This window comes from Scylla paramamosain, chromosome 26 (genome assembly GCF_035594125.1).
Source record: "Scylla paramamosain isolate STU-SP2022 chromosome 26, ASM3559412v1, whole genome shotgun sequence".
Classification (NCBI taxonomy): Eukaryota; Metazoa; Arthropoda; class Malacostraca; order Decapoda; family Portunidae; genus Scylla; species Scylla paramamosain.
Window position 1 is genome coordinate 8,913,286 of NC_087176.1, and position 19,731 is coordinate 8,933,016.

At 41.5% G+C, this 19,731-nt stretch overlaps 1 protein-coding gene and 1 long non-coding RNA gene across 6 annotated transcripts in view; one reads left to right on the top strand and one right to left on the bottom strand.

Annotated features, from left to right (window-relative positions):
* LOC135113686 (phospholipase D1-like) overlaps positions 1-9,803 on the bottom strand; it is a 28,567-nt gene extending 18,764 nt beyond the window's left edge. The window contains exons 1-5 of one of the 5 annotated variants that reach the window (XM_064029160.1): positions 9,655-9,764; positions 4,340-4,596; positions 1,652-1,817; positions 797-852; positions 152-275 (exon numbers count right to left, since the gene is read on the bottom strand). In XM_064029160.1, coding sequence (XP_063885230.1) covers positions 152-275; positions 797-852; positions 1,652-1,817; positions 4,340-4,399 — 406 coding nt within the window. In that variant the 5' untranslated portion in view covers positions 4,400-4,596; positions 9,655-9,764. Of the gene's footprint in view, positions 1-151; positions 276-796; positions 853-1,651; positions 1,818-4,339; positions 5,636-9,582 lie in introns of those variants that run through there. The other 4 variants (XM_064029161.1, XM_064029164.1, XM_064029165.1 and 1 more) reach the window with 4 other exon arrangements.
* A 288-nt stretch (positions 9,804-10,091) lies between these two features.
* The window catches only part of LOC135113907 (uncharacterized), a 38,988-nt gene continuing 29,348 nt past the window's right edge, over positions 10,092-19,731 (top strand). The window contains exon 1 of the long non-coding RNA XR_010275108.1: positions 10,092-10,245. This is a non-coding gene — a long non-coding RNA (uncharacterized LOC135113907). The remainder of the gene's footprint in view (positions 10,246-19,731) is intronic.

Genomic DNA, 19,731 nt, shown 5'->3' on the forward strand with positions numbered 1-19,731 from the left:
GATCCTCTCCCTGATCCCTCTCTCGATGTCCTTATCTTCAAACTTCTCCATCATTCATGTCACCTACAGGCCCCCACCTTATCCTCCAAATCCCAGTTATCCTTCTTATAAAACCCTCATCCCTCATACTCCACCTCCCACACCTCCTCACCATCGCAAGCATCACTGAGGGCCTCTGGCGTGTAGTCAAGGAAATCCAATACATCGGTATCAGAATCCGGAGAGCCGAGGGTGGGGCTTTGCGTGCTGGCTAAGATCTTGAGTGTCGGGCGAAGCTGCGGGAGAGAAGAGAGTGAGAAGGAGGGGAGTAAGAGTCAGGAGGAGAGGGATAGGGGTCAGTCAGTTTAATGGGACGATTGGGGGATAGTGGGGTGGGGGGGAGTGAACAACGAAGTCACTGTGGGAAAGCCAGATTTGTATGTTGCGTGATATGTCCATCAGTGAGATAGCATAAAAACACATGGGAAGTACAACTGGTAGCATGATGGCGAACCCCTTACGAGGCAGTACGAGGGAGTGGAGAAGGTGGTGGTGGGGGTGAATGTTACGTGATGTGGTAAAATGAACGTGTGGATGAGTGAGATGATTCATTATAGACAGGGCGGGAGGAGAGCGGAGAATGGGAAGGGAAGGGAAGGGAAGGGAGAGATTGGGTGGGGGAGAAGGGGGAATGAGGTGTGGTCAAGAAAGATAGTAACAACGGAAGAGAGAGAGAGAGAGAGAGAGAGAGAGAGAGAGAGAGAGAGAGAGAGAGAGAGAGAGAGAGAGAGAGAGAGAGAGAGAGAGCCTGCCTTACCGGTCTACTCCTTCCCTTAAACCTTGCATCTGTAGTATCCGCTGCCTCTGCATCCCCTGTAAAGAGAATTCGATACTTTAAATATTTTGCACCATCTATCCGTCTTTCCGCAGACTCCTGTCACGTACAACCAGTGTGCATGTGTGTGTGTGTGTGTGTGGTAAGAGAAAATTAAATTGAGTGTGTGTGTGTGTGTGTGTGTGTGTGTGTGTGTGTGTGTGTGTGTGTGTGTGTGTGTGTGTGTGTTGTTGTTGGTATGAGAAAATTAAATGGTGTGTGTGTGTGTGTGTGTGTGTGTGTTGCCTTGTGAAGAGGATAGCGAGGTTATTGGACACACACACACACACACACACACACACACACACACACACACACACACACACACACATACCATTTTTATCTACCGCACTTGTTACTATAAACAAACAAACAAATCACACACACACACACACACACACACACACACACACACACACACACACACACACACACACACACACACACACACACCATTTAATTTTCTCTTACCAACAACACTCGTTCACACACACACACACACACACACACACACACACACACACACACACACACACACAATTTCATTTTCTCTTACCACACACACACACACACTGGTTGTACGTCACAGCAGTCTGCGGCAAGGCGGGGCAGCTGCCGTCACATTTGGTGATGCCTGATTATTACAATTATAAAGAATGGAGAGAGAGAGAAAAAAAAAAAAAAACGCCAAGCACAACACACTCAAGTCTCCACCTACACAACCCCTTCCTTACCCTCTTTCTTACAATCTCCACCCAAACCTGCTCCAACACAATCATCCCTCGCCCTCCAGCCCACCTTGGTTGTCCTTCTGCGCCTCGGGATCACAGGAGGCGTTGGCATCAGCACCCGCATCCCCAGAGCTAGGCGTTTCTGCAGTGCCACCATAATCTGGAGTGGTTCCAGGTACTTCCTCGTGGGATGCTAGTGGCGTCATCTCCTGTTTGGCATCCCCTCTACTTATCTAGGGAAGGGGGAAAGATAACAATATAAGCTTGTATTAAAAGACGTGTTGCTCTGTCCCCGTTTGCCTAGAGAAGGGAAGAAGTTATTTATTTGTAACAATATACTATGGGTCGTATTTAGAAACGCTTTGCTCTCTCACCACGACTATTTTCAAAGGCCGCAGATGCTTAGCCGGGTTCCCAAGTGTTGCTGCTGTTGATAATGTAGAAATCACGTTAATCTGTCACTTGAACAGTAAAAACATCTTTTAAAACCTGTGTAACTTCAGCTAGAACCTTTTAAAAAATACTGGAGGTGCGGCGCAGAAGTGACTCAGAATATGCTTCTCTATTATAGTGTAGTGGAATTTTCAAGGCTGTTGGCGTGATTCTCGTGACATTTTGACGAGTGACGAGAATTCTGCACCGTCAAAGGGAAAAAAATAGATGTCCATGGGAGCAAGGCTAAACATACTCTGTCGCTTAAATAAAAAAAATAAAAAAATGAAATAAAATAAAAATAAATAAATAAATAAAAATAGTTACTGTAAAGAACACACAGCATTACGAAACACATCCTTTTATGGCGCGCGCGAACACAACACGATCAGATGGCGCTACATGGAGAAGGAGCATGTTAAGGAACGAAAAAAAAAAAAAGGAATGGAGAGAGAGAGAGAGAGAGAGAGAGAGAGAGAGAGAGAGAGAGAGAGAGAGAGAGAGAGAGAGAGAGAGAGAGAATGTGTGGCGATGACGTAAGAGAAGGAAACGAACAGTAATACTGGTGACACTGCATAGATAACAAAGGAAGCGGAAGGAAAGGAACTGTAGTGAAGTGGGTGAAGGAGAAGGAATGAAGCAAGGAAAGGGAAGTGGGAGGCGAGGAGAGAGTGAGCAGGTCAAAGGGGAGGGTTTGTAAAAGGGGGTAGGCTTGAGGAGGAGAGATGTGGAAAGGGAGAGTGAGGAAAGATAACGGCAGAGAGAGAGAGAGAGAGAGAGAGAGAGAGAGAGAGAGAGAGAGAGAGAGAGAGAGAGAGAGGTGGGGAATACAGTAGGATCGTGCCTGCTGGCTTGTGTGAGCAAATGAGCATTGGGGCCAATCACACACAAACACACTGCCAACAAAAGCAGCGACGAAACCTCAAATGAAGAGAGAGAGAGAGAGAGAGAGAGAGAGAGAGAGAGAGAGAGAGAGAGAGAGAGAGAGAGAGAGAGAGAGAGAGAACTGTTGTTATGCATCATTTCCTTACCCAGCGAGCGAGCGCGAGTGTGTGAGTGTGTGTGTTTGTACAAAAGGCAAGATAAGATACGATTAGGTAAGCAGCGAGATACACAAAATACACAAGGAATACACCGTTGGCTGCAAGTATGTGTGTGTGTGTGTGTGTGTGTGTGTTTAAGTACCAGGTGTGCCTCTGGTTAAATGAGGTGAGTGACACACACATACACACTAGCAGCCACATTATCAAAGTGTAAGATACTTCCATAGGGCTAAATGTATAGTTAAGATGAGTATGTATGTTAGTATATAAGTATGTAACATGTGGATTTTCATTTGTAAAGCTGTAAGATTAATAAACCGAATATTATAATTATTATTTTTGCACACACACACACACACACACACACACACAGACACACACACACACAACCTGAATCTCGGTCACGAAATGGTTTTAACACCCAAAGTTATTACCTAAACGTGCACACTCAGCATACGTGTGTGTGTGTGTGTGTGTGTGTGCGGGCGCCTTATAACAATCATCGTATAGGCGCGGTCACATCATAGAAGTTAACAACAATAACAACAAAAGCTGAAAACCATAAAGAAAAGGTTACTTTATTTCTTAATGTTGATGGTTCAAGTTTATTTCATTATATCCGGGCAAACTTGTCCAGAAAGATCACTGGAGCTATCATCTCTCTCCCTCTCTCTCTCTCTCTCTCTCTGGGTCCCGTCTATTCACATATCTGGCGACACCTCGTAACCTTTTTCTATTTATTCATATGTGCAATAATTACCATGTTATCGATGACTCATTCCACGGTACTTTATATATACAATATTATTTTGAGGCGATGGTTAATAAAGACTAGTGATCATGTTCATTTCTCCCTTCTATCGCCACCCTCGCTGCTTGTAATCTTTCATGAGTAAAGACAAACCCGGTAAAGAGCTTCGTTGTATGACTGAATGCGGTGTAAGCAGATTCAGTGGCAAGTTTGGTGCTAGAGGGGATCATGATACGCAGGGCACACAATGAAGTGAAACCTGACACTAGAGATTAATTGAAAAGATGAACGCAAATTACAAGTGATAAAACTACATACAATAAATAAATTAATAAATGTATAAATAAACGAATACATAAATCAGAACAAGATTAATCTCACACCACAACTAACAAACTAATGTAAATATGAAGCAAGAACAAAAACTAGAATAATCAAATAAACACAAGAACGTCAATAGTTATATAAATCGGGTCATATATCAACCTACCACTGATATTTCCACTTTCATGTACTGCAGACTGCTTACCTTCCGTCTGAACTCTTTGAGGTAGCCCGAGGAGGCGAGAGTCACACTTGAGCGATACATTTTGGCGGGAGGTGGGAGATACGTAACAGAGGTGATGAGACGCCTTCTTGAACGCTGCTGAGGATGTAATGCTTGTTCCTCCTTTATCTAGCTGCTAATCCACGAGGGAGGCTCAGGGTGTCGATCAGAAGGCCCATCCACGTACAAGCGGTGTGTGTGATCATGTGGGCGGCTGCCTCATCACTCCCCCCCAACAACTGATCAAGCGACGCCGATCAGATGAAAACAATATGATTACCAGATCAGTCCTACACGCGCTGCGCTGTGTAGTGTTATACTAGCCAGCTGGGGAGTGTTGTGCTGTGAGTGCTGAGCCTGATAGGAGGCGTTGCGGTATTCAAGCCGGCCTGATGTGGCAGCTACACTAGGTGATTTACACCCGCTCTGTTGCGAAGGCTGTATCGTTGTGCGGCAAGCAGACTTACGTGAACCGTGCAGACAAGCACTCTTCCAGCAGCCTGACTGACTTGTAGCAGATTTGATACAGCTACTAAAGATATTAGAGCGTCGTTTACAAGTGCGATGCAGCGTTGTGCAGGAAGCAGGGGTCAGAGTGAAAACTGCAGCACATTAACACACTTTTCCTGAAGATAGCTGAGCTGTAGCAAACTTAGTACAGGCGCCACAAACACCCTTACGATGCAGGAACTATGGTGAACAATGTAGGACAGCAATGCACATTTCCCGAAGGCTGTGGTGCATTAAGACATGAAATACACACATCACAGTCCTTCATGCATCACTATTGTTTCGTGCCGTAGTTCGTACACTGCAACCACGTTTCTTAAAAGCAGCGCTCAACTCTGCACGCGTGGTGAGGCGCGAGAAAAAGCCGCGAAACACACTACTTATCAACAACGGGAGTTAACAATCAAGCCACTCTTAACTTCTTGTCTCCCCATAACCTCCGTGAAACAAGCATGATAATCTGAGGAAGGTCTGGATGTAGCGGCTGTACTTGCGGTGTGGCGGAGTGTACCGGTCTAACACTTGTGTGACTGACTGGGGAGGGAGACGGAGAGGGAGAAGGGATGAAGGGAGGGAGAGTAGGAGGGAAGCAAGGTCCCAACCTGAAAAGATGGTAGTGGCGGTAATTGTAGCAGTAGTGGAAGTGAAAGAAGGATTGAGGTTGGTTGTAGTAGTAGTAGTAGTAGTAGGCGCAGTAGTGAGAGAAGGAAGATTGAAGATGAAAAGATGGCAATAGCAGCAGCAGCAGCAATAGCAAAAGCAGCAGCAGCAGCAATAGCAAAAGCAGCAATAGTAGTAGTAGTAGTAGTAGTAGTGGTGGTAGTAGTAGTAGTAGTAGTAGTAGTAGTAGTAGTAGTAGTAGTAGTAGTAGTAGTAGTAGTAGTAGTAGTAGTAGTAGTAGTAGTAGTAGTAGTAGTAGTAGTGTGCACCTCCGCCACCACCTCTGCCAACACCTGCCTTCCTTTTTACCTTCACTGGGCTCAATCAATATGTGAAATTATCATGATGGGGGTTGGCTACACAAGTGGCCAGTAACCCCTCCCCTTATTCCCCACCACTCACACCTACACCCTCAACTTTCTACTCATCTTTCCTCCTCACCTTTCCTATATTTCATCCACTAATGGCTTTATATTTTCACATCCTCCTTCTCTTTTTTCCTTCTATATTAATTGCACAGCTGCAGTCATTTCCTTCTTCACACTAAATATAACAGACTGTACTCCTCTTCCTTGTACCATGTCTGTGTTTTATCTCAAGTTCTATTTTTGTACCTCCTTTGTCTGGCCTTCTCCCATATGCAAGCTTACATCACTTCCTTCCTATTTAAATTTCATATCCCTTTCCTGATACACATTTCCTTCCTTTCTTTACCTGTAGTTCTAGTAAAAATCTTGTTTACTTGTGCTCCTTTGCTTGTAGAGAATTCAAGCCTGTTACCTCAACCACACCCTCTCAATGCATGATGAAGGATGATGCAGTAGGTAAAAATACTCTGCACTGCTTTCACTATCAGCATCCAGTAGGAGGTGAATGTGTTGCTAGATTATCACTAAGGTAGCTTCACATTCTTGCATCACCTACTTTAATTATTCAGTCAGATGTGGCTGGGCTGTGATTTACAGACAAAAAGCTTCTTCTATAAATACCTGTCCACACTTGAACTATCACAGCCTGCCCTTCATGTGGTGCCAAACATTTATACCCAAGTACGTACACTGTATATAGTATACAATCTAGAGTGGAAGGTTCCTAAAACATATAGAAGCTGTTATTTTATATATGTTTGCCTGCCTGAGTTATCCTATATATGAATCAGCAGTAGTCATAATTAAACATTGAGAGAGCTGTTCTTAAGCATTACAACAACATTTTCTAACCAGTTTTACTATTTAAATGTGAATGGTGACTTGCTTAATCCAGTCATCACTGAGGTACTACAAAGGCCACTGGTGAGTCAGTTGCCCAACACACCTGGAATTTTTTAATGGAATTTCTGACAAAAAATTATTCTGGCTACTAATCATCATAATTTCATTTAACATCCTTACTTTCTCTAAAGACACTGGACGGATAGAGTCTCAGACACTCTTTGCAGTCAAAGACGTCTCTTATCTAATGTTCAGTCTTACCATGCCTTCCTTCACACATCACCTCCAGCTCTCTTTCAGTCTTCCTGCTGGTCTCATCCCAACTACTTCCAACTCAACACTTTTCTATATATATATATGCCCTCCTTCCTCCTGACATGCCCATACCACCTTAATCTACACTAAGCTACCAATACACATATGAATGCATGCAGAAATATATACATACATACATATATACTGGTATATGTACATGTGTATATAAACAGCTGCAGTGACCTTGAAATAACACCCCCACCACTTGGTGTGTGTGGGAAGTTATTAAATTAAGCTTTACGTTCTCAGAGACGAACCAGTCCGCGGTGAGGTGAATAGCCTAGCAATTGAGATTATATTGATTGTAATGAAGATATACACTTGTTGCTTTTCCCAATTACTGTATTTTTACCCTCCTCTCACTTTAACTTCACTCTGACACCAACACATGTATACTACACCTAGTAGATTTGCAGAATGAATGTAAAATCTGCATTGAAAGCCATGGAGAGTAATTTTTGATGAGAACTGTACAACTTTGGAAATTATAAGTGCTTGATGTGATGAGGAATAGTGAATATACATCAGAGAAGAAATAGAAAAATGGTGAAATGGTATCTAATAAGTAGAGTGGTAGCAGGAAACTATTAATAATACACACACACACATACACACACACACACACACACAAAGTTAAGGAAAGTTCTGGTATCTAACGTAGCATTATAAAAGATGAGATATTATGAACACAAATAAATGAAATGTACACACACACACACACACACACACACACACACACACACACACACACACACACACACACACAACATCTACCCACATGTGCAGTCATGAAGTGGTATGGAGGTAAGTATGACATGTCCACCTTAAATGTGTAGATCTAAATGGGCAACACCTGTGCAGTGGTGGTGAATGGCAGGCCATGATGCAGCCTTTGCCTCCCTGCCACAGTGAAGAGTGATAAGTGGCTCCTGTGGTGTGAGGGAGCATCAGGTACGAATACCTAACACCCTGGATGTTTTGGGCTTAAACCTCTTATGACCTAAATTATAGAAGGCCTAAATCTTTTTTTCCTGAACCAAAAAGGAGAGAGAAAAAAAAAGGATGCCTAATATCTCACAGCCTAAATCTATTTCTTATAAAAAATACCCTACACTTCTTCATAAAATAAAAGTAAATGTGTCAAGTTAAAGACAAAAGAAAATAAGAGAAGCTGCAAGAAGCCATCAGGCATACACATGGCAGTCCCTTTATGAAACACACCCACCAGTTTCCACCTGTCAACCCCATCCATAAATTTGTCTAATATTTTAAAGCTTCCTATTGACTCGGCACAAACACGACGGTCCTTCCCCCACAACCAGTCAATACTTGTGAGTGTGAATTACTACAAATATTCTACTTTCCTTTCTTACTTTCCTACTTTCATTCCCCACTGTTGTATAACTACTGAATAACAGCTCCTAGCAGAAAAGCAGTTTAGGTCAAGCTGGAAGATATAGCAATAAGAATCACCAAAGGCACCTTCAACATCTTATAGCATAAACATCTTTCATTCAAAACTAAAACACATCAGAACATTTGAAATTGTACAGCCAAAACAGCTTTATTACCTTTTTCCTTCTGGTGTCCTTGGGGTTAATGATATAAGAAAATATGGGAAGCTGCAAGAAGCCATCAGGCCTACACGTGCCAATCCCTTTATGAAACAAACCTACCTATTTCCACCTATTGTCTCTATCACCATCTTCACCTATTTGTCTAATCTTTTAAAGCTCCCTAACGACTCAACAATAACAACCTGATTACTGAGTCTGTTCCATTCATCTACCACTCTATTTGAGAACCAGTCCCATTAGGTTAGGTCCCTGCTGTGGGGGTCAGGGTGGGCACAGATTCCTATTAGAACACTTACAATGCCACCCCTCCCAGGACCCATTTTGACCTCTTCTCCTCTTCCTCCTTCCATCAAACCCTCCTCCTCCTCTTCTTCCCTCAGTAAGCCACAGGGATCTTTGAAAATATTGTACAGTTATAATCAAATCTTTATATTTTCTTATACTAAAGGGAGATATGAACTTTGGTTGCCTTGTTATGAATGATCTTTTCTGTTTAAGCTCTCTACCACCTCTGCCCCCCAGAAAAGTAGAGAAAAGAAAAGAAAAACTGCTAGGTATTGTTTAATCTATTTGTCAGGTTAATTCAAATATAACACTCCTGACATTAAAAGTGAACTTAAACCGGTTTACTAAAATGTTCACAATGGTCTGGGTAAATGCAGACGGTGTCTTCCCGTTACCTAATGAGTTCTAAGTAAGTCTGACTCAATAAGCTGCCCTTACACATCCCTAATCGCGGAGATTTGAAATATTTTCTATAGCTGCGAATCTGCTGTATGTAAATATTATAGATAAATGTGAAAAAAAAAGTTAACTATCATTATGTATACAGTAACCTTAAGATAATACATACATAATACTATTACGTGCATATAGCAATCTACAGACACTCACAGGCATACACTTCACTGTAACCTGTTGCACACACATTACATTACAACACAGCACTCACTTCAAAACACAGTGAGGAGGAAGAAAGTAGCACATAAGGTTCGCCTGTCACCTCGACGATTCTGTCACTCACTTAGAATTGCGTGGTCAGATGGAGTTGATTCATCCTCGACAGAAATCCCAACAGCGTCAACAGCACGTCAATCCTCACCCACTACTTTGTGGTAACTGGTTGTTTTCTTTGTGTTCCTTTGGACTTGTTCCCGTAACAAGGAAAACAAATATCGTACTGCAGGGATGATTGTTGTACCTCACACAATGCTTTTCACTATTCACGCTGTAGATTATACAATAGTGCATATTAAAACACAATAGTAAAATTTAGGATGCGTATTTTCTACTTTCAACGCAAATTCTTATATAATTTTCTTTTTCTATAGTTTTAGATAGCTAACAGAAAATAGATAAAAAATAAAAAGAATATGAACAAAAAATAACAATTATATTTACTAGATACAAAATTTGACACAAAAATTATCAGTAAAACCTAAATTAAGTACTTACACATTACGGGTTTCTTCGACTGGTGTTGTTTTAAAAGGCCTACAGGTGGCGGAGTACGGGTGGCGGGAAGAGGTCGCGGCAGTATTTTAATGTATGCATTATTACCTCGGCGTATTTTCAAGAACACCATCGACTTGGTTCCCGCATACAGGACAAAATGGTAAGTATCCAGAAGAACTTAGAATTCAGTGTTATGTAGGAATTATGGATGTATTTGCCATCAGATGTACTCAGTAACCGGTTTGTCTGCATCTGCGGTAAGGGACAAGACAAACTTGATATTAGATACAAGATGATACTGATAGTTTATCGTTTACTTGCCGCCTAATATCATTATAGTTTATATCAAAGTCTTCCTTGTCACTTTTTTTTTTTCATCTTTCCTCTGTATCACGTATTATAACGAAACACGTATAACACTGGGCACGCCACAGTTTACCCGGGCACACCAAACATTACGCTGATATAGAGTTGACTTAGCAAGCTGGGCACATCACTATTTACATAGACCATCTGGGCAAAATGTTGTCTTTTTTTTTTTTATGTAGGAAGGACACTGGCCAAGGGCAACAAAAATCTAAAAAAAAAAAAATGCCCACTGAAATGCCAGTCCCATAAAAGGGTCAAAGCAGTGGTCAAAAATTGATGAATAAGTGTCTTGAAACCTCCCTCTTGAAGGAATTCAAGTCATAGGAAGGTGGAAATACAGAAGCAGCCAGGGAGTTCCAGAGTTTACCAGAGAAAGGGATGAATGATTGAGAATACTGGTTAACTCTTGCGTTAGAGAGGTGGACAGAATAGGGGTGAGAGAAAGAAGAAAGTCTTGTGCAGCGAGGCCGCGGAAGGAGGGGAGGCATGCAGTTAGCAAGATCAGAAGAGCAGTTAGCATGAAAATAGCGGTAGAAGACAGCTAGATATGCAACATTGCGGCGGTGAGAGAGAGGCTGAAGACAGTCAGTTAGAGGAAAGGAGTTGATGAGACGAAAAGCTTTTGATTCCACCCTGTCTAGAAGAGCAGTATGAGTAGAAGTCCCCCAGACATGTGAAGCATACTCCATACATGGACGGATAAGGCCCTTGTACAGAGTTAGCAGCTGGGGGGGTGAGAAAAACTGGCGGAGACGTCTCAGAACGCTTAACTTCTTAGAAGCTGTTTTATCTAGAGATGAGATGTGAAGTTTCCAGTTCAGATTATAAGTAAAGGACAGACCGAGGATGTTCAGTGTAGAAGAGGGGGACAGTTGAGTGTCATTGAAGAAGAGGGGATAGTTGTCTGTCTGGAAGGTTGTGTCGAGTTGATAGATGGAGGAATTGAGTTTTTGAGGCATTTAACAATACCAAGTTTGCTCTGCCCCAATTAGAAATTTTTGAAAGATCAGAAGTCAAGCGTTCTGTGGCTTCCCTGCGTGATATGTTTACCTCCTGAAGGGTTGGACGTCTATGAAAAGACGTGGAAAAGTGCAGGGTGGTATCATCAGCGTAGGAGTGGATAGGACAAGAAGTTTAATTTAGAAGATCATTAATGAATAATAAGAAGAGAGTGGATGACAGGACAGAATCCTGAGGAACACCACTGTTAATATATTTAGGAGAAGAACAGTGACCGTCTACCACAGCAGCAATAGAACGGTCAGAAAGGAAACTTGAGATGAAGTTACAGAGAGAAGGATAGAAACCGTAGGAGGATAGTTTGGAAATCAAAACTCTGTGCCAGACTCTACCAAAAGCTTTTGATATGTCCAAGGCAACAGCAAAAGTTTCACCAAAATCTCTAAAAGAGGATGACCAAGACTCAGTAAGGAAAGCAGTAGAAAGTAAGGATCACCAGTAGAGCGGCCTTGACAGAACCCATACTGGCGATCAGATAGAAGGTTGTGAAGTGATAGATGTTTAAGAATCTTCCTGTTGAGGATAGATTCAAAAACTTTAGATAGGCAGGAAATTAAAGTAATAGGACGGTAGTTTGAGGGATTAGAACGGTCACCCTTTTTAGGAACAGGTTGAATGTAGGCAAACTTTCAGCAAGAAGGAAAGGTAGATGTTGACAGACAGAGCTGAAAGAGTTTGACTAGGCAAGGTGCAAGCACGGAGGCACAGTTTCGGAGAACAATAGGAGGGACCCCATCAAGTCCATAAGCCTTCCGAGGGTTTAGGCCAGCGAGGGCATGAAAACATCATTGTGAAGAATTTTAATACGTGGCATGAAGTAGTCAGAGGGTGGAGGAGAGGGAGGAACAAGCCCAGAACCGTCCAAGGTAGGGTTTTTAGCAAAGGTTTGAGCGAAGAGTTCAGCTTTAGAAATAGATGTGATAGCAGTGGTGCCATCTGGTTGAAATAGAGGAGGGAAAGAAGAAGAATCAAAGTTATTGGAGATATTTTTGGCTAGATGCCAGAAATCACGAGGGGAGTTAGATTTTGAAAGGTTTTGACATTTTCTGTTAATGAAGGAGTTTTTGGCTAGTTGGAGAACAGACTTGGCATGGTTCCGGGCAGAAATATAAAGTGCATGAGATTCTGGTGATGGAAGGCTTACTGGAGTACTGCTTTACCGCTTGAAAAAAAAAAAAAAAAAAAAAAAAAAAATCCTGGTATATAAATAAATGCGTGGGTAAAAATAATGGAGATCACGTAAGGAAGATTATATAGCCAACATACTGTTACTATTTGTAGGCATATGTATCCTATGTATCTATGTATTTTATTGTGCATGTTTGTATCTATCTATTTGTCTTCACCTTAGATGAACTTAACCCATCCCTCAAGTTTAGCTTATATATTCTATATTATATCCTTTTCTTTGATTGTATAGTTTTCATTATGTGAATAACAACAAAATAGGTTGACTTTGAACAAAGAAAAAAATAGACAAAAATACAATGAAACATCAAAGGAAGCTGACTGATTGCTGCTGCTGCTTACTGTGGATGAAAAAGAAAAGAAAAAAAGTGAATATAGCTGCTTGTAGTGTACTGTGTCGGGGTGTGTGTGTAGTAGGGGAATTCAGGACCGTCCGACACAGTCTCCTTTCCTCTCTTGTTCCCTTATGCTTCACTCGTCGACAGCGCTCCATAACTGAGGTTGCTAAGGCATTCATAAATTTTTGGGCAAACTCTTCTAAACTCAACGCCGAGTGTCTCTGCGTAAAACTATGTATTGCACACTGTAAAAACATACGCCTTGGGTTTCACACGTGTCAGAATGTACAAGTTTCCAAGTACACAGGCAATAATTATAGAATTATAGTTTTTAGTGTATATTTGATAACACAGTGGGCGCGAGGCAGAAAATATGGTCTGGTTCGCTCTTGATAACTTGTCTAACTTTTACATCCTCTCCGATAGCAAGGAAAAGAGAAAAGAAGAAGAAAAAAAAGGCACAATATATAACAACGTAAACTAAGTAATACCAATGAGATTATGCAAAATTTGAACCTATTTTAGTTTCTCCTCAAAATTTTAGTTTTTTGTTAACGTTTGATACTTTAATTTTTATGGCTAACTTAGGTAATTTAGTCACTCGAGTCTACTGCAGTAAAACCTTTGCTGCTGCTGCTTCATATATTCAGCAGCGACTTATAAATATTCAGAATCATAATGCCGCATCGGAGGAGGTAATAGCTGAAATACAGGTTAAAAGTAATTAGAGGAGGAGGAGGAGAAGGAGGTGGTGGTGGTGATGGTGGTAACAGAGGGAGTGGGAAGAGAGAGTAGGTAGCAGGAGAGGGTAGTGGAAGGGAGGGTAGTGCTAGAGGGAGGAGGAGAGAGGGATCGGAAGAAGTAATAGCAGAAACAACAGTCAAACACTAATTGGGGATGGAAGAGGAGTAAGTGGTGGTGGTGGTGAGAGGGAAAGGGGGAGGTAGAGGAGGAGGAAGTGAGAGGAATCGGAGGAAATAATAACATAACTTACTATCTAAAAAAAAAACAATTGGAGGAGGGAGTGGTGGTGAAGATGAAGAAGTGGAGGAGAAGGAGGTACTGGAAGGGAGGGAGGAGGAAGAAGAGAGCGGCTGGTGATTGTCATGATGGTAGTGAGAAAGCTGAGGGAGACGCACTAATCGTGGGAATGGACGAGGATGGGCCAGGTAGGGAAGGTCAGGTGGGTGGAGGCTCAATGCTGGGAGGGGTTTAAACAGTCACAGGAAAAACAGCAGCATTTGTCAAGTAGGGGAGGTGAGACACGTATGGAGCAGGACTGGCACAGGTTTCAGTGGTAGCCATTTGTACTGTATGTCTAAGCATGGTCTAAATTTTGTAAGTGAATTATTATTATTATTTTTTTTTTTTGTAGGTTTGCATTTTTGAGAGGTAAAGTTTGCCCTGGTTATTTACGTATTTATTTACATGTTTATTTATTTGTTACTATTGGAAGTTCGAGGATTACATTAAGTACATTATAATCAACTCATTCATTACTAATTCCACACTAATTCTTGAAGATATATAAGAGAGACAACAATAATCATCACATTCACCACTTCATCACACTCCATCACCCACCATCACCACCCATCGACCTCAATCACCACAACAGTCACTATCTACTACGAGAATGCCATCACCACACCATCACACTGCACCTCATCATCTCATCACACCTCTCTCAAGTTCTTGTCTCTCTCCATCAAGCCTCCCTCTCGTCTTAACTTCCCTTGGCCTTCCTTCTCGTTTCCCCAAAGTGCATTAAGCATTAGTGTTGGTCTGTTCTCAATAAAGGAGGCAATAGTAATGAAATTAGAGGCAACTTCCTGCTTCCTGAAGATGCTTTTAACGCTACGAGAGTGCATTGACGAGACTGAAGCTTCCATTACCTTTTCTTATTGTATCTTTAAAAATATTTCCGTCATCGAGTATTTTTGGGGAAGAGTTGAGTGGAGTTGATTTATTGGATAGAAAACTTTGGTATTGTATTCTATTTCTAAAAAAAAAAAAAAAAACACGAGAAGGGTCCCTCTGTTTTGTCTAAACGTTGTGATTTAAACGATGTCTGTTTTTTTTTTGTTGTGTATGTTTATGAGATGTTTAGTTAAGTTACCCTTTGTTCTTACGTTTCAAAATATCCTAAGGGTTTTGGAAGAGTTTGACCTGTATAGAACAAAATACCGTGGTGTCTTGTATCTAAAACACGAAGCGCATTTTTGTGTTCATTGTTTTTTTTTTTTTTTTATCTCTTCAAATTCTTGTCTTACAAAGATCTGGGAAGAGCTGACTCACTAGAGACATTTAACCACACTTATGTACCAATGATACTATACTTCTGCTTTCCCAGTTTCTCTAGACTGAAGGATTGGCAACTTGGCGCCACGCACGAGTCTCCTTCAGTTGTTTCTGTCCCTTGCACCTTCCTCTGACTCCATCCCTCTGTTTCACTCACTGTCTTCCCCTCGATCTTCTTTCAACTTATTTCTTTTCAAGCTGTAATCGGTTCCTGGTCTTCACTTCTTACTATGCAACCAAACCATCTTATCTTTTATCTTGTCATCACTTCCGCAATGCATTCCAGCCCTGATGTACTAATAATGAGAAACAGATGGCAAGGGAATGGAATAAATGCATTGTTTGTGTTAAGTCATTACAGGGACAGGCTGGCGTCGATCCTTCATCATCTCATCTGATAAATGGCTGTGTCCTTTTGCTCCCCTGGCTAATTAGACGCTCAAAATCCTTCCTTGCCTCGCGCCCAGATCTAATAAGAACGGCGCATTCTCCTCTCATTATTCTCCTCTTATTCTGCAATATTCCTCGTGCCCCTGTGTGTTTCTGGGAGGGTGATTTTTTTTTTTCTTATTCTCTCTCTCTCTCTCTCTCTCTCTCTCTCTCTCTCTCTCTCTCTCTCTCTCTCTCTCTCTCTCTCTCTCTCTCTCGCTTTTTATGTGAGAGTGTAAAGAGAAGTTTTCATTTTCTTTGGTTTTATTTTTAATTTTATGGATTTGGGGGTAGAGTACAGTAGTGTTATATAGTTAGTTATTATTGTTTTGTCTTCTGTTCTGTGTTGCTAAGATGAAAGGCGAAGTTTGGGAGTCAATGCATACACGACTTAATTCCTTTTTTTTTTTTTTTTAGGTTTTGTGCTGAAAATTGTAAGATATATCAAATTTTCTCCTCTCTCTTCCTCTTTCTCCTCTATTCTAGCTCTTCTCTTACTTCATCTTCTCGTTTTCTTTGGTGAACGTGCTGGATTTTCTACTGTATTTATTTCTTTGTCTCTTTTTTCATCTTTTTTTATTCAGCTGGTAATGTAGTATTGTTTTCTTTTTATGGCAGCATCTATTAATCAGAATGACAATGCTAGCAGGCCAACACGCGACGCTTCAAGGGGGAAAAAAAACTGTATTTCTGTTTTATTTTTCATTTTATTCCCGTTTCGAAATTGAGTAAGGCGTCATCGTGGAAACAAACTGAATATTTTCGCGTCTTTTTGTGACTTACACACACACACACACACACACACACACACAGAGAGAGAGAGAGAGAGAGAGAGAGAGAGAGAGAGAGAGAGAGAGAGATAAACCATAGTACACTAAGAGTAATACTTATTGACGCTCGTACTTACAGAACAGCAACACTCAGCAAAGCACACACACACACACACACACACACACACACACACACACACACCTTCGTAACCATTGTGCTTCCGGATACGAGAAAAGCGTAAGTCAAGAAAGAAAAAAATCCATATAGAAGCGGAGGTAGTTACGCTTTTTTTTTTTTCTTTAAAGATACGAAACCACAAGTGAAGCGTGCCGGGAAGCCTTATGAAGCTTCGAACCCTGAGCTGTGTACGGTCGCGTGTTTAAATGAGGAGAATAACGAGGAGGAGGAGGAGGAGGAGGAGTAGGGAGGAGGAAGCGGCGACAAAGGAGATGTGGTGAAGGAAGATGATATAGTAAGGAGGAGGAGGAGGAGGAGGAGTGACAAATGAAAGGTGGTGAAAGGAATGCTATGAGTAGGAGATATGATATTAGCGTGTATGGGTGATGGGTTGGGTGATGGAATAGGAGGCGTGGGCGATGAGTAAGCAGCATTTGAATGAGTAAATATGTTAAGGTGTAAATAACTTATACATGTATGTGTGTGTGTGTGTGTGTGTGTGTGTGTAATACTGTGGCGAGACGTAAGGTGTTTAGTACATGCGCTGAGTAAGGGATGAGTGAGTGGGCGTGTGAGTGAGTGTACTGCTGTGGTCGCACCGGTGTCAGAAATAGGTCAGTGGAAGCCAAGGGTGTGCTGTGTTACATTGGATTAAGGCTGAAGAGGAGAGGGAGAGAGGAAGGGAGGAGGGAGGGAGAGAGAGGCAGAGGCGTTGGGAGGGACAGACAGGCAGAGGTGTGAGGGAGAGGTGGACAGGGAGGGGAGCATAAGTAAGGAAGGTGCGAGGGAGGCAGGTAGGCAGGGAGAGAGATATACAGGAAAGAAAATAGATAGATGGTAGACAGACGCGTCACTTGATAAAAAAAAAATATATATATATATATGACTTGAAAACCTGATGATTCTTACGATTATTATTATTCCTGGACACACACACACACACACACACACACACACACACACACACACACAGCTCGCCAGCTTAGTTCTAGGACACATCAACTAAATTTATTGGAGTTTTTCAAGGTTTGCATGCCAGACAATCCTGAACAATATCTTTTCTCATCAGTACTTGTTATGTTATGTCAGGTTAGGTTAGGTTAGAATTGTATCCTAGACATTCTTAAATATTCCTCCTCAGTGCTAGTTAGGTTAGAGCAGGTTAGGTTAGATTAGGTTAGGTTAGATTTTTTTATATTTCTCCTCTGTTTGTTAGGGTAAGTTAGATTTTTTATTATTTCTCCTCAGTGTTTAAGTTAGGTTAGGTTGGTTATGTTATGTTAGGTTAGGTTAGGTTAGGTTAGGTTAGATTTTTTTAATATTTCTCCTCAGTTTGTTAGGTTAGGTTAGGTTAGGTTAGGTTTGACTTCCATATTTCTCCTCAATGCTAGTTAGGTTAAGTTAGGTTAGGTTAGATTTTTTTCTAATGTTTCTCCTCAGTTTGTTATGTTAGGTTAGATTTGCATATTTTTTCAGTGCTAGTTATGTTAGGTTAGGTTAGATTTTTTAAATTTTTCTCCTCAGTGTTTGTTAGGTTAGGGTAGACTTCCATATTTCTCCTCAGTGCTAGTTAGGTTAAGTCAGGTTAGATTCGCGTTCCAGACATACTTGAACATTAATCTCCTCGGTCTTAATCTTAATAATTAAAGTTTCAAATTATAGCTGCAGTATTCGTTTCAGATTGGCATTTAGAACGCACACCAAAACACTGCTCTTCACTGTCTTATTACGTAATTTTTCAACCTTACTGCTATTTTTCCTCAGCGTTCCCCAGGACACACTTCTGAACACTCTACCTTAGTCTCAAACATTATAGTCAAATATACAGCAATGATACATGATTCAGACTCGCAAACTAGGCACACTCCTCTCCACTACCTTAATTTAGTAGGTAATGTTCAGATTTACCACAGTACTTAAGATGTTCTCGGTTTACCTTAGTGTAAACCCAGTGGTGAATTATCCGTCTGGCGTAATCCTCTGTTATGCTCTCGTTCTCTCACACCCGAGGAAGTACTGCCCTGTCCCCTCTCAGACCCTCCTTGTAAGACGTATAGAGGGCTCCACTGCCGCCTCCTCCAACACAATGCTACACACAGACACACCGCGCCTCCCACTGCCTCTGCTATGGTAATGCGGCCTTGACTGAAACAAATGAAGGCATTAATATTGCTAATTAGTAGGGAATTGCATGCTCCGCTGGTGTGGGGTGAGCGTCTGTTCTGGCTACACTGGGACTGCGCGGCGCCTGGGAGTCTGGCTACACTGTCATCATCCTCTTCTTAGCGTGGTGTTTATTGGACGTTTATGAGTTAGTAACAATCAGAGCGACCATTTTCCGCCGCATGGTGCTTCTGTTACATACTGTTGTCCTGCTGTAAAGGGGACGCGACCTTTTGCTCCTCTTTTTATTATTATTATTATTATCTTTTTTTTTTTTTTCATACTCTGAACCTTTCTATCCATTTTCATTACTACCGTTTTAAAATTCCAGCGTCATTTTGTTGTTCGCGGTCAGTGAGGGTTTACTTGTATTAATTTTGGTTCTGTGTTTTGCCTCCTGTGTTTTGTAGCTGCTTTGGGACTTTAGCGGGCAATTGCAGGTCTTTCCTTACTCGTACTCAGGTCCCTATTCAGAAATCCTTTGCTCTCTCTTACTACGACTATTTTCAAAGGCCACAGAGATGATTAGAAGCGTTCTCAACATTATTTTTCCTTTTGGCAGTGTAGAAATGTTAATCTGTTACTAGACCCGTAAAAACAGCCTTAAAAACTAACTTCATCTAGACCCTTCTGCAAATAGTGGTGGTGCGGCGCTGTTTCAGAATATGGTCCTCAGTTTGGTCAAGGTATCACGTATTTGCAGCGTGTCTCCGGAGTGTTAGGGTTTAAATACTGTTCGTTCTCCTCTTTAGCGTCTCAGGAATCAGATGCAGTTTCAATTTTCTTTACTCGTATTGAATTTGGTGAAGATTTTGTATATCTCTTGTTTTCAGTGGATTTCAGGAATATTTGCGGTTAAATATTATTCCTTTTCTTCTTTTGTAGCGTGT